This window comes from Chanodichthys erythropterus, chromosome 2, assembly GCF_024489055.1.
Source record: "Chanodichthys erythropterus isolate Z2021 chromosome 2, ASM2448905v1, whole genome shotgun sequence".
NCBI classification, from domain to species: domain Eukaryota; kingdom Metazoa; phylum Chordata; class Actinopteri; order Cypriniformes; family Xenocyprididae; genus Chanodichthys; species Chanodichthys erythropterus.
The window spans coordinates 38,299,878-38,316,152 of NC_090222.1; the positions used below are offsets into that span (position 1 = coordinate 38,299,878).

Below are 16,275 nucleotides of genomic sequence, written 5' to 3' on the forward strand. Positions count from 1 at the left end.
GAAGGGGGGGAGAACAACAAGGACAGAGAAAATAATTCTCTTTTGAAGAATCAATTGCTGAAGTAACATTATAACAGCATTTATAGAAACACAACATGTTAAAAGACTTGCTCACATCGTTGGTAGTTTGACGTCCTGAAAAGATAAACATATTTTAAAACATGCACTGAAAATGTTTCTATACCAAATTATTTTCATTTAGAAACTGCTAGTAAATTTCACAAATAATTAGAAAGTAGAAAACCTGAAAATGTAAGTAAAACATACTTCAATAATCTTTTTTTTTTTTTTTTTTTTTTTACAGTGTAGATGAACTTATGACCGTAACGGTGTGTAAATTACACACATCATATTTATAGCAGTAGTTTAATTTCTTCCAAACCTGTATGACTCACTTTATTCAGTGGAACATAAATGACAAATTTAGCAGAATCACTGACATTTCCTTTTGCACAATGAATGTCAAACAAGTGTTGAAAAAGCAAGATGATTTAATAGTGAAGAATGCTTTAAATTTTAGTCTGTTCTGACTGTCAAAAGACCTGAAATATAGTGCACACTGCTTTTAAAGTGGTTTTAGGGCATTTGCTGCAGCATGCAGACAGTCTCATTCACTTTCATTGTACGGAACAGAGCCTTATTTTGTGTTTCACAGTTGTGAAGAATGACACGAGGATGAGTCTGTGATGACAGAATTGTCACTTTTGTGTGAACTTTTATGCTGAATCATACTGTATGTGTATGACTGGCACACAGCCCTTCTCAACTGCTCTTATTTAGCAGTTATTGTGAGATGTGCATCTTGTGTGTTGGAGGAAACTCTGCAAAAATTTATCGAAACCGCAGAGATCTTTAAAAAGCCTTTCTTCCTGCATCTGCAACATAAGTAAAGAAAGAGAAGTAAAAACACACACCAGTTATTTTAAAAACAACACTTGGTTTTATTTTTCTCTTATTTAAATTATTCTCTCTGTGGATTAAAACAATTGCACACACCTAAAAACATTTATGAACTATTAAATGATTGTTAAAATGTATTAATTATGATCATATTTGTTATTGTTAATTATAATAAATTAGTATAGGCCTATGTATACAATATATTTATTATTAAATTAAATATAAATATTAAATGAATTAACCCTGGATATATTTCTTGACATATTAAATGTACACCATGTATCTTTTGGCCCTCTAGCGGTTAAAAAACAGAACTGCAAGAACACTGTTTTGGTTGTGCTTCAGCTGTGTGGATGAATGTTTATCCTACTGCTGCTTTTAAACATTCACTACTAGTGCTGTGTTTGACATCGCCCCCTAAACCCTCGTTCACTATTCCCCACATTAGTCCACTAATTTAGTCCACTTGAAGGAGTGAATGAAAACGAGTGAGTGGGCTGCTGCTTTTGCAAAGTTTGTGCTTTCTGTTTAATAATTAAACTTAAACTGGTAGCTCCTGTAGTAATGAAAAGATTTATCTTGAAACCTAACCTTAATTAAACAATTCAATACTCACTTAAAAATGAGTTTATACCTGTATGAAATTACGCTGTACACACTCACAGCTGTGGGCGCCATCTTCTGGTGAGATGCAGGAATTAATTCGGCACGTGACCCTCACAGTGCATTATGGGTATTCTCCATAGACTGTAAAAAAAGATGGACGACGTGACGCCGCTTCCTTCCATTGTAATGAACTGAGGCCAAAATGGCTGACGATGGGCGCTGACATGTTACGCAAAAACGTCATAAAAAAAAGGTTTGCAACCTGGGCATGCGCAGAAGGTATCAAACTTCCGCCCAGACGACTGCGTCATCATTCATGTATTTTAAATAGACTATAAAAATTATACACAATTTAAAATTCTACCTATAAAATAATAGGCTATTCTGTTTCTAGAGCAATAATATTTTTGAAACAGCAAATTCAGTAGATAAAATCAATATAATACGCCACTAGAAACAACTCTAAATCGTCAGAAACGGTCCTGCCATTTTAAATCAAGTTCAACTAACTTTACAGGAGATCGATTGCTGTAATTAGAGTAAGCTATCATTAGTTTTGTCCTGCTAATTATTATTTTATACCCATAAAAAATAAGTAACTGCCAGATAATGATCACCTGCTTTTTCCCGACATGGTTAACATTAGGTGCGTTATCTTAACTAATAACATTTATTAATTAGCTTATTTATTAACGCCCACATTTAATGTTACAGAAAAAAAGTTCAGTGATCCGTCAGATCCTGTAGGTTGGTTAGTACAGTTTACTGCTGAACAGCTCAATTTGTTGGTGTTAAATAACAAAGAAATCGAAAATTAACAGTTAATACATCTTCAATCTCCCCTCGAAGCTCCGACAGTCCTCAGACAACCTGTCAATCAACTTCGAATCATGACGACACGCCCCGTTTTTATAGCATCAAATTGCTAGCTAAAATCTAAATCATCACAAAAACGAACAATTGAATATATATCAGTGTGATAACAACTACCTTAAATGACCAAAACCATCTTTCAGAAAGTTTTATTTGAAGCAGAATTTATTTTTAAGTTTTCACTGAAGTCTCATTCGACTGCATTGAGAGGGCGGGGTTTATGACCTGTACTGCATCCAGCCTCCAGGGGGCGATCAAAGAGCCCGTGGCTTCACTTTTCAGGACTTATGAGACCCAACCGGTATTCTCTAGCTGTTGAGCGTACATCAGTTGTACACTCGTTATTGCAATGCATTATGGGATTGAATGAGTGCACTCGATAACGGTGATTTCGGACACCCCTACAAATGGCTGTCCCCTCAAATAGTGCCCTATTTAAGGGTATAGGATGCAATTTCGGACACGCCAGGAGTGTCTATTTAATGCTTTTTTACTGGTCGCTGAAAGTTGAAGAATGTTCAGCTCTGGGTGAAACGCAGCACTCATCACTGTCACTTTTTACCCAGCCATCCAATCACTGTGGAGGAAGGGCGGGACAAAAAAATATAACATAAATTCCTGCACAGCACTACAACCACCATAATGACCCTTCACAATAGATAATGCTTTACAATTAACTCTGTTAGAGAGCTAAATATGACAATTTATCTGTTCAGTAAAACACCTTAAAGGTGCAATATGTAAGAATTTTGCAGTAAAATATCCAAAAACCACTAGGCCAGTGTTATATATTTTGTTCACTTGAGTACGTACAATATCCCAAATGTTTGCAACCATTTGTAAATCGTGAGAAAATTGCAATTTTAACCAAGGCTCCAGGACGTGTGAGGAGTCGCCTGTCAATGGCGTCATACCCGCGTTACCCTCGGTTTCCGGTTTATTTTGTAGAAACCATGGAAAACACCACAGACGCTTTAAAATATTAAATGTTTTAATAGACAAGGGAACAACTGATATATGTAAAGACAGAAAACTAATTATTGTTATATAGCTCAAAACATTTAGTCTTATTGTTTAAATCTAATTTTCTTGATTTTTTTGCGAGTACCATGCTTTACCACGCCTCAGACTAAAACACTATTTTGTGAAGTAGCTAACATAGCATAATCAGATGCAGCTTTATTTTAAGTAACAGTAATACAGCATTTTCTCCATCATACAATACGTTTTAAAATTAATTACACGCCATTTATCAACACAAGCCATCCAGCATTTAATATGATATTGTAAAATGGATCTATCTTACTGCAGTGTGTAACAGTGTCTCACAGCAGCCGCAGAGCGACCTCTAGTGGATATACTGTAATTATTACATATTGCAACTTTAACGTTACTCATCTGTTGTGTAATAAAAACAGCTTCTCAGCGTCACTTCTACAACATTAGAAAATCCTCAGTTCTCGTTACCTCCAAAAAGCCAATGTTGATTCTTGTTTTATTACGAGCTCTGTCGAGTTCTCTTTTTGTCAGCAGACCCTCCTCTGTTCGGAGTTTGTTTAATTCACACGCAATCACTCTCTCACTAATGTGTTCATATAAAAGGAATCTTTATTGTGCTACTTTATCTGTATCTGATTTAGAATGAGCAGAAATCTATGAGAAATATAACGATCCAAAGACAAAAGAACTGATAAAAATAAACGTATGTAGGAGCAATAGGCATGTGGTCAGCGCCGTGTCATAAGCCATAGCTGTGCACTAGTCGAGTCGACAGATTTGAATGCTGCAAAAGACACAAGACATGAGCGCAACAGTTATATACATGTCTGTCTAGCGCAAATTTACATAGAAAAACAATGGAAAAGTAGCGCATTGGAATGGAAAAACGTGTTTTTGTGAACGGCTCCATATTTGATCATCATCGACTAGTCAACGTCAACTCGACTTTAATCACATAAACGTCGACTTTCAACAAAAAAGTTAGCCTACATAGTGTTACTTTAACCTCAAATCAATTTTAAAATAAAGCTCATTTTCAGTATAGGGGGAATTTCTTAATGGCTCACACTGAATCTAATGCTTCACTACATGTTCAGGCGTTTGTCCTTGACCTTATAAGACAACAAACACATAAAAACGTACAGAAAAACATAAAATGTCACGAAATGTCATTTCTGTTTTCTTTAATGAGCCATTCCCTGGAGGTTTCTAGTCACAGAAATGCAAATAAAAACAGACTCACAGAAGTATGTTAAAAACAAAATTCAGTTTTATTTTTCACCTTCCATTTAAATTCTTGACTTTTTTTCTCCTCTTTGTGGATTAAAAAAATTTACACACACCTAAAAACAAAGGACAGGGAAAACTGTAAAACAAATGACGTTGAAAGAAAGGTTACATCACAGCACAGAATGTGTCATTGTGGAAGACAACGTTCTGTTATTTTCCGCTGTTCTTCAGTTGCGTCATTGATTTCTTGAAGACAGTTGACAATTACAGGGGGATAAAATCCATTTGTCTGAAACAGAATCACGACCCAGCATGCCTGCCGTAAGAAGGCCAGAGAATGTACAGACACACACACTCATACACACACACACACACACACACAAACAAACAAACGGCTATATTACAGAGACACTGGGGTGGAGGTCTGGAGGACACGGCGCGACGGGACGCTCGGATCAGGGAAAGGACGTCCGACTGGCTGGAAAGGCAACTAACTCCTTTAGACACCAGTCGAAAGTGACACAGGCTAATCGTGCGTATTTACCCCATGACTGACAGCACAGACGTCACGTTCTGCACAGAAACAGCATGTGTTGTTGACATTCGTGAGGCTCAGAATAAAGCGCTTATTGAAATGCACCATGGTGGGTCGATCACCCGCTGATTTTGGAGGAACTGGCCCTGTTATGTCTTCTTAATGCCTGTGTGGTGTTCTGACAACTTAATTAGTCCTAATTATGCACATTAGTAATTAGTGAATTCTTATTCAAACATGTGCAAATGATTGACATAAAACCATCTGTTTCTCATAAATCCCTTTTGTAAATTACAATGAACTCTGTACAGCAACATCTATCTATCTATCTATCTATCTATCTATCTATCTATCTATCTATCTATCTATCTATCTATCTATCTATCTATCTATCTATCTATCTATCTATCTATCTATCTATCTATCTATCTATCTATCTAAAGTACATGCATCATATTGTCACGCTTTATTAAATTTACATTCTAAAATATTTAGGCCTAAATGTAAGATTTATGTATTTGAATTGCAACTAAACTTAATGTGACGTATATTTGTCAGTCATTCATAAACTAAACAGGATTTGTGCACAAAAATCATGGTAGATATTATCATTAACTATTTGTATCAATTTGTTCAAATCTCAAATCAGAACAGACTATCAAATCTGTTGATTCTGAAAACAATTACATTCAATTAAAACGCATGAACATGGTTAAAATATGACTAGCTGTGGAACAAGAAATATTCAATTAAAATGTATGAGATTCAAAGAAATTGATTTATTGATGATAAATATAAAAACCTGGCTACTGTGCTTTTAAAACACATTCAGTTTATTATTCCGTTTATTGTCTTACTGTACGTGAAATCATACCCGTTTAATTCATGTATGACTGACAGATATGCATCACATGAAGTTAATTAGTTTACATTAAAACTCTGTTATCCAAATAAATGCACATTTTATATGCAATTCAGATAGCCTACATACAGTACAATTTAAATTTAGGCCTACATATTTTTTGAGTGTTCCTTTAGCCAAAGCGCCTGCTTTTGACTTCTAAAGATGTTTTTTAAAAAGTAATTTTTTTAGCCAGATCTCAAAATGCAACACTATTCACACAAGATGCTGAAAAACAGCAAGATGTGACGGAACGGCCAAAGACGTCAGCCTGAAAAGTGCAGACTGACATACACGCTGTCTTCAAAACGCAATGTCGCAAGACGAGACACAATATATTAGCACAAACAACATCTTCTATGGTCAGTTTTCTCTTTAATGATGAAGCAATCTTATTGAGAAAGATAGTTAAACTGTTGACGTTTAGAGCTAAGTACCTGAAAAACACCAAACATTCACATCCGGACTGAAGCCGTTTTAAATTACTCCAGCATTTGTAATGAGAGCACTCTTGTGACATTAGTGATACATAGTACCGATAACAAGCTTATATTCTCACAATTTATCTACTTTTCATCTAAATTTGACTACCAACAGTGGGACTATCTAACATTCGCCCCGTTCTGTTATCTACTTCTACATGCAAACTGTCTCAATATATTTTATCTCCAGATACACAGTATCAATAAGCACTGACTTTCAATTTTTCAAAAGCTCACATATTTTGGTAAATTATAACACAGACTAGTGCAACAAACACAAAAGCACATGCAATACTGAACGCTCATCTTAAATCAGCCTAAAGTGGCCACAGAGCTGGTTTTACATGTCATGCTGGTCTAGTTTGATGGTTTTAGAGAGGCTATGGGAACTTGTCAACTTGCCGACCAGCAGTTTGGTGTGGTTGACATAGCAACTTAACCACCTAAAAAACAAAAAAACACCTTTTTAACAGGGAAAATGTGCAGCTGATGAGCAAAAAAAGGTCAGCTGATTACTTATGCACTTTCTTGTGAATTAAAAAGAAATGTATGATGTACACAAAACTACTAAATGCATCATGCAGTGTGATTTGGCACTGCCATCTTGTGGCCCAATGAAGCAATGTTAATTCACAATATGACAAATGGTAATTAGTCAACAATAGGGGTGTGACGAGACAGAGATTGATTCAAGATTGAGTTCACGAGATCGAGACAAGATTTTACCAATTTTTTTAAGAAATTCTCTAGGAAAATAGTCTGCAGGTGCATTTGAAATGTTTTAACTATAATCATCTTGTAATAAATGTTATTTCAGTTCTAACTTCTGAGTATGAATTATTATAAGCAGTAAAAGACAACAATCCTCAAGCACTGTAAAGGGTTTTGCCACAAACTTGCTGACTGGCTTCTCTCTTGTATGATTTCATATGAGTCTCTTCAGACCTTACTGTACATGATTTATGAGCTTCCAGAACTTCTGACCTCCTAACTCCTCTCCACAAATTGATCAAAGAAATAAAAACAGTATAAATAAAAAATGAATAACAGTTTTCTTTTAGTCTTATTTTGTGCAAACATTAAATAAAATCATAAAATACTCTCTCAGTATTCAAAGTGCGAATACAGACCAAATTGTTCTTCAAGCATGATATAAAGCTGAGAGATGATTACAACTACACAGCTCAGCCTAAGATAGCTTTCATAATGGGAGATATTTGCATGCATCAGGGAGTTGTATTTATATGCGGGGAACTGAAATCGCATTTGAATGCGCGCTCGCGTTTTACTTTCACTTTCTATTTCACGACCACACATACTCTGTGAATAAGGAGTGCTGATGCTGAACAGGCATTATACAAAGGCCAATTCACACTGCACAGACAAACGCAAACAGGGGTATCACACCAAACCAACAAACTCCAACAGACGAGTTTGTTGGCTGTTGTCGGTGCGGTGTGAATTGGCCTCAAGATCAGACATTTGTCAGACGCTTAGGCTCTGTTGTGCAACGAATCCTCCGCCATGGTCTTGACAGTCATCTCGTCACGTGATCAGTGAACTCTGATTCCTGCTGCTCTACTTATGACTCTGCGGCAGTGTTAATTTCGTTGACAAATAATTTTCGTCATCATTTTCGTCAACGACATTTTTTCATGGACGAAAACGAGAAGATGACTAAATAAAAATGCGTTTTGAATGACTAAAACTATGAAATGAAATCTACTCTAATTTTCGTCAACAAATAAAAACGAGACAAAAACGAAAGAGAGGGACAATTTGGGAAGATATCCAGTCAGGACTGCGGTCCTGTGTGGAAGATGCGCACATTTGAAGTGTAACGTGCTGATCTAACCGCGGGAAACATGGCGGTGTTGCGCCCTCTACAGGCCTGTGCAGCAGCACATCTGTCTGCTGCGCAATTAATGAATAGCGCACATTTATGCCAAGCGATTGCTTATAAGCTAATGTTGATGAATTATGACAATGTTTACTACACAATGTTTATATGGTAGTGTGTTTAGACGGTTGTAAGAAATGCATATTTTATCTTCCTCATAAGCAGCCTGCTACAGTGCAGACCGCAGACATTTCAGAATAAGAGTCACGGTGTATTTCGGGATGGTTTATTATTATTATTTTTTCATTATTATTTTGTTTACACAATAAACTGTATTTAATTTAATTTCTATTTAATTCATAGTAAACTACTGTATCTTCTGTCACAGGAAGAAAAGACTAAGAACATTATTTGACACATTATTCAATATATTTTATTCAATATATTTTACAAGTATATGAGTTATTATAGTTAACTAAACCTAAAACCAAAGAAATCTTCATTACTTGAAATAACTGAAATAAACTGAAAATAAAAACTGAAAAAAAAAAAAAAAAAAAAAAAAATATATATATATATATATATATATATATATATATATATATATATATATATATATATATATATATATATATATATATATATATATAAAATGTAAACTTCTAGTTTCTAAGCTTTAGCTTAACCTGAGGTAATAAAATAAAAACTTATAGAAACACTAAAAACTAAAAGACATAAACACACAAAAGATTATTAAAACTTTCAACTAAAATTACAATGAAAGCAGAAAAACTAAAAATCAAATCTAATAAAAAATTTAAACAAAAACTATAATAGTACCTCAATGATAAGTGTGTCAGTCCCTAAAAAAAGTACTGAAATTGGCTCTTTCATGTCTTTTTGCACGGTAGATTTAGTCAACTAATGATATTTAGTCGACTAAAACTAGACTAAAACTAAAACAATTTCCGATGATAAAATATGACTAAAACAAAATGGCATTTTAGTCAAAAGACTATGACTAAAACGAAATCAAAATTAACACTGCTCTGCAGCTCGTGCTGGATGAGCTGGATAGGATTGAAGTGACTGTTATCCAACCAAATTAAATGTTTTTTATTTCCATAAAATGCAAAATGAAATGGAGGTGTAATGTAAATGTAGCAGCGGCTACAATATTCTATTCTAATCTCACCCTCACACTCCATCATGGCAATATCGCGAGACAGCTTTTCAACTCGACGAGAAATCTCGTCACATTTTAATCTTGCGGCACGAGATCTCGTCACACCCTAGTCAACAATGTGCAGTACTGGGGTCTAATCAGTCCACTTTTAGAACTGTAAACATGAGCAGCAGATGAAATTTTACTGTTTAGTCAATGAGTTTTATATGAAAGTACCTCCAAAGTCTGCACTTTTGGACTTCCTTCCAAATCACCATAACATCATGTGCAATGATCTACAACAAACTCGAGAGAGTTCAGGCCTGTTCACACCAAGAACGATAACTAAGATATAAATTGTTCTAAATGTTAAAGAATAGCAAAGTTCACACCACAACTGTAACGATAACAGCACAGAAAAAAGATATCATTGAAATCACTTTTAGAATGATTTTTTTTTTCAGCTGATGAATGATAAAAACATTGACAGCCAATCATTTAAAGCAACATACAACGACTGAAAACATAAGCACGTGTTTAGAAAAAACAGAACTTTATCGCCCGTTTTATATTTATGGTTCTTGGTGTGAGCAGGCCTTTATAGAGACAATCAAGCAAATGTTTAAAGGTGAACTGCTAAACTACTTCCTTCTATCTCAGTTTAATATGCACAGACAACTATAAGTAAGCCATTTGTAAATAGGGAAAGAGGAAGTGTTTGGGAACTGGACAAAATGCATTTACAAGTGGGGTTTGTTGTGTACAGTTTTATTTTAGCTTATAATTTAATTCATATATATTTCACAGCTAGTTTCCATCTTTCTTAGTACACCGTGTTACACAAACACTAAGTTTACACGTGCCTTGTTGCATGTTTCCCTGTCCAATCCGACCCGTTCACATCTGTCCTCCATTCCAGACCTCTATCTCAGTCCCCTCTCAATCCGAATCTCTGCAGTTCAGTGCGGGAATCATGAGGGGAAATGATTCCAGCCCAAAACATACACCAGCGGTGCTCCATCACGATAACACACACCCATATAAACTCCACCCAAAACAGACATTTACATGCGTTATACCCACACCGAGAATTGCAACGACATTTCATACTTTTTTTTTTTTCCTTTTGTTTACTTATATTTGAGGAGAATACATGTACACAGAGATGGATCGGCGGACCCCGAGGGCGATGCTAACATGAGCATGATAGGAAAAGCGTGAAGCGGACAAAAGCAGACTGACAGCGGGATAAAACTTTAAGAGATGAAGAAAAATCACCTGCTTTTGTGCTTGAAACCGAACCCTCATACATCGGCGGAAAAGTCACAATTAAATGTCTGAATGTCAACTGCATTTGATTTTTGCAAGGTCAACATGATTTTTAGTAGATTAATGAAGTCTTCAGCTTTTATTAACTTAATGTTTTCACACCTAGAACGTGTCCAAATTGTTTTAAAATCTTAATTTCCAACACTATTTTATCGTTTCCTACTTTACTTCTACAAATGGATTGATTTTTACTGTAAGATCTAATGCAAAGACAATCAGACTTTTTAAGTGTTCAAATACTTTTTTTTGCGGACATTGTGTAGCACTATACTAAGCATTATGCAATATCTTCAATTAGTGCACATTGTACTAACGCACAGTCTTCAGCGTTCATTAATAATGGCATAGTGGCGTCAGACTTTAAATTGAACTTTAATAGGTTTCGGTTTTATTTTCAGGGTTATTGCTGGCTGAAATGCAATAATGGAGCACATATTCAGGGAGCGCAACATTATCCTATTATAATATACAGCATTAACATTGCAAACTGAATGGTTAGCGCTCATGCAGGGTCATTGTGAAGGGTTGCATAAAGCACCGCAGCGGCCGCAGCGCGTTAAGTCGCGCACTGCTGCTTTACGTCAAAGCCTCTTCGCCGTGTGCTCTTAAGTGGCGGTTAATTAGCCTGTAGGGGATCGGACTCCACATCGGGCTCGAGACTCAAAGGCACAGCTGTCCTTGAAGAGGATTCTGTCAGCGCCTGGACTGAGCTTGATTTATGAGCTCTGCCGCTCACCAGATGGGGGACGGAGAGAATACGACGGTCCGCTTGCTTAGCGAGTCACAGTCGCTGGCTAATTACATCTTTATCTCCCGCTAATCTGATTCTGAACGAAAAAAAAAAAAAAAAAAAAAAAATAGGCAGCGAACACAATCTAATACTGCGTTCCATTCAACTTGGAAAAGTGCAATCGAATGCAACATGAAGTCATAATTGCAGTTTGGAAATTTGTGCAGAAATTCACACGCAGATATGCATGAACATTATGTGAAAAATGTTAAGCAAATAAAACGCTATGATACTGTCTGTTACCTGCACACCTACAGAACACATGCTAGCATTGCATAGAAGAACGCTAATGGTAGCATTGCTTCATTATAGCCCATATCATTTTCCAAGCATAATGCATGAAGCAAATGCATGCATTTATGGCTGGAAGCTGGCGACATCACATCCGACAATCGTCTTTGAATGGAACGCAGCATTGCACCAATATGTTAATGTGTGCACATAACCGCTGGATACTGAGGATTTTGGTTATGTCATCGAGGCAGACATGAGCATTACATCATTACGCCAGAATATATCATACATTACAGTCATCAACAGCATGAGAAAGAAAAAAAAAATCGCAATACATACAGTACACATTTGAAATGATATCAGGGCGCCTACAAAGCTAGAGTTTCCAATGCAAATGCATTGAGTTCAATGAAGATGGTGCGTTCACGCTGCAGGTAAATCTGATTTTTTTTTTTGCCCACATGTGACTCATATCTGTTTTCCCCATGACAGTGTGAACAGTACAAACCACATGGAATCTGATCTTTTCAATTCCGATTTGTGCCAAATCCGATTCAGGTCAGATGATTTGTAATGCGACCGCAGTGTGAACAGTCATATTGGAATTCAGGTGATTTTTACATAACGTTTCTGCACTCATGGGAGTCTATTCAAAGATTTTACACACCCAACGTTATCAAGAGAGTTGTGAAAGGTAGTCAGTAGAAGGACAGTGCTGTGTCAGAAATCGACAGCTATATAATACAAGTGAAACATGAGGACTCGTATCATAACAGTTTCAAAGCTCTGCTCTATTTTGTCACATCATTGTCTTTATTTTTCATATTGTCTGCGCATAATTTAGCTGGCTTCTGCGGCGGATCACTCTCTAAATAAACGCATAATTGTTTATTTGAATGTGTAATCGTTTATTTATTTTCATTGTAAACTTGAATGTTTACTTCCGTATGACAGCAAGCTGTGTGTGTTGCCAAGTCCGCTATTTTCCCGCAGAATTGGGTTACTTTTTCATTGTTGCCGGGGGGTTGTTTTGCAACTCCGTAGATTGAAGTGGCTGCACTATCGCGATATTTACTGGGATACCCCACGGAACGCAATTGGGATAGTTTTAGACCAGTTTTGAATAGTAATTGAGTGGATTTTGTGGTAAAAACCTGGCAACCCCGTTTGTATCATTCTTTTTCTCATGCAGGTCAGTTCAGAACCATGATCTGTTCACACTGGAAATCTGATATTGGTCACATTTAAAACAACAATGTGAACAGCTATACAAAACAAATTGAGCATTAAGGCTCGCAGTGTGAATGCAGCGACAGTGGCTAAATGGGATGGTTTGGAAAAGTGACGCTCCACTTTGTACTGTATATTTGTGTTCCTGCGGCCATTTACACACGCTCAAAACAGATCTTACGCCTTCCGATTCGTCTAGCGTGTAAGCGCCCTTACATTTCACAGATTGCTCTCTTTTACAGACGTGGTCAAATTATTTCCATTTTAAAAAAGTTAATCATGGTAAAACAGAGCACAATACTTCAAAAAGTTTTTTTGTTCTTTTTTTTTTTTTTTGCTGTTTGATGAATTCAGTGATTTTTAGTACAAAATATTTTCACACACATGGCTTGCGATCAGCTCGGACGTTTTTTTTTTTTTTTTTCTCACATGGAATTACTATCATATTTATTCAAATACTTATTAACATTGTCATCATCATAATCATCATCATCATCATTATAATCATTATTAACACCAAAAAAGTAATAGCAGTTAACCTTGCAGATTAAAATGTACACAGTGCAGGGGTTAAAACGGGGTCGGTGCAGGAAGTGAGGTCACAAGAGGGACATTTCTAACCGGTACATGCTATCCACAAGCAACAAGAAGTCGATGAACTGTTTCAGGGCAGGAGACGCCAGAAACTTCTGCTGCCTTCAAGTCCTTGTGGAAAGTTCTTACTTACGAGTTTGTACGCAATTATGACGCATCCAAATTAGTTAAAACGTTGCACAATTTCTTTCACTCTGTGTTAAATTTCTCACTTTTCTAAGCCATGTTTGCAAATGTTTTTATTACATGAATGAAGTTTAGAGGTGTAGTTTGGCTGTGTGAGATTCTCCAGCTTTGTTGTTGCTGAGCAACCGAAGCGTTAGCTGTTAAAGCTCCGCCCTCTTCTGGAAAGGGGCAGGGAGCAGCAGCTCATTTGCATTTAAAGGGACACACACAAAAACAGCGTGTTTTTGCTCACACCCAAATAAGGGTAAATTTGACAAGCTATAATAAATGATCTGTGGGGGATTTTGAGCTGAAACTTCAAAGACACATTCTGGAGACTTATATATTACATCTTGTGAAAGGGGTCCCCTTTAAGCACTTGTGCAACAAACATGAGAAGCACTTCTAAATGTATACAAACTAAACTCATTATGATCAATGATTCTCCTCTAATAATGACATTTTGGTGGCGAATGCATGCTCATCTCGTAAATACGATCATTCCAACGTGACTTAAAGGCAGCAATATCGTCCGAGCCAAAAGGCCGAAGCAGAGAGGCTGATGGGAAATGTTGTTTTTGCCTGTGAAATGAGTGGCCTCTGCTGCATATATATTTACACTGAGGACGATCTGAGTGATGGACAGACTGAGGACAATATGAGGGCTGGACGCGGGTCAGATGTTTGCTTTGGGACGAGAGCCCAAACGAACGCAAACGAGGGGCCGAGATGACGCGGCCCTCCTGCTAACCCTTGCTAGAAAGGAAAATATGTGGTTTGACATCATTCATAGTAGCTACGTATGTCAGAATGCACCACCGTTCAGCTCAGATCTCTGCGTTCGGATCCGAGGGTCAACGGCCGACGGGCCCGCTGGTGAAACAGCTTCGAGAGGGTCACCCGAACATCGCAACCATCGTCGTCATCTTTACGACCAGCATGTCCAGCACGCACATCAAGAAACACTGAACCGTTATCTTGTCGTTCACATCATTTGCATCACATTTCAGGTTTGGACGTTAAAAGGTGACCGTCATTGGCGACGGGAGGGGGGGAAATGAAGCGGTGATATGTGACCGGGCGTGAATGGAAATAGGAAGAGAAGAAATGACCGAGTGATGTAGCGATGGCTCCTGGATTAATGCATAATTTCTTTTTGTTCACAGTGATGGGTTCGTATTTAAAGACTCCTTCCGAAGCGGGAAAGTTTTAGACCTTCATCAGAACAGAGATGGAGAGGCAGAACCACAGACCGATTCCTGATAAACGGCCGTTCAGAGACGCCCCTCCGCCGTACACCGCCCCGGGCCCTGCAAGAGCACAGAGAAGCAGAAGTGAACAGGGTGAATGAGAGAGACAAAGGTGGTCAGCATGGAAATCTTGTATTAAAGTCAATGTGAAATCACAATGGATTATTTATTTTCGAAAATGCACATTTCTGGTTTTAGCGAGTGCATGTATTGATTGTTCAATACATTTAATCAAAATTATATTTAATTGAATCATATTTTTTATATATTGTTTTTATTAAATAATAATTTGCTCCACTTTTCAAACAACTCTTCCTGTTTGTAGATGTCACACATAATTTAAACTAGAAAAAAAGTCATATTATAGAAGTTAAAGGGATCACAAACATTGTTTTCATTGACTTTAACCTAATTTTTTGAAGGATTTTGTAAAGGCTTGATAAATCTGTATATTATATCTGTATATACAGAGCATTTAAATGTTATAAAATAAATTACAAGCAACTTAAATTATAATTATAAATTCTATTAAAATAATTGTAATAATTTTATTAAAATAATTTTTATTAAATTGTAAAATATTTACATAAATAAATCAAATATTAAAAATGCAAGAAGTAAACTACAGTAAAAATTATATAAAAAAAATATTTTTTAAGAATAAACAATAGGGTTGTGTATATGGTATATTTTTAACAGCACTCCTGATGAATTATTTTAATTTGTTTGATTGATATGCACTTTAAAATGATCATATCGTGACAAATTTAAACTTTAATTGATATTTGAGCCAAAATAACTGAACACATTCAGAGGAGAAGGAAGTTATCCCTAAACAGCAGAAGAAAAATAAATTAAAGAAATTATAGGAGAAAATAACAGCATACAGGTTTGGAACGACATGACAATGAATAAATAATTGCAGGATTTCCATTTCCAGGTGAAATATTCCTAAGACAGGTTAGTTCACCCAAAAAATGAATATTCTGTCATTAATTACTCACACTCATGTCATTCCACACCCGTGAGACTTTCATTCATCTTCAGAACACAAATGAAGATCTTTTTAATGAAATCTGAGAGTCATGTGACTCCTTGGTTTAACCTTTATGAAGCGACGTCAGTGTTTGTTTGTGCAAAAAACACAATTTA

General features: G+C 36.3%; 2 protein-coding genes across 2 annotated transcripts in view; one reads left to right on the forward strand and one right to left on the reverse strand.

Moving 5' to 3' along the window:
• Positions 1–15,211, forward strand: part of LOC137037679 (free fatty acid receptor 2) — a 47,525-nt gene extending 32,314 nt beyond the window's left edge. Inside the window, exon 2 of the transcript XR_010897309.1 lies at positions 15,040–15,211. The gene's annotated coding sequence lies outside the window, so the exon portion shown is untranslated. The remainder of the gene's footprint in view (positions 1–15,039) is intronic.
• The window catches only part of iglon5 (IgLON family member 5), a 34,596-nt gene continuing 33,403 nt past the window's right edge, over positions 15,083–16,275 (reverse strand). Inside the window, exon 6 of the mRNA XM_067411914.1 lies at positions 15,083–15,183. Coding sequence (XP_067268015.1) covers positions 15,083–15,183 — 101 coding nt within the window. The remainder of the gene's footprint in view (positions 15,184–16,275) is intronic.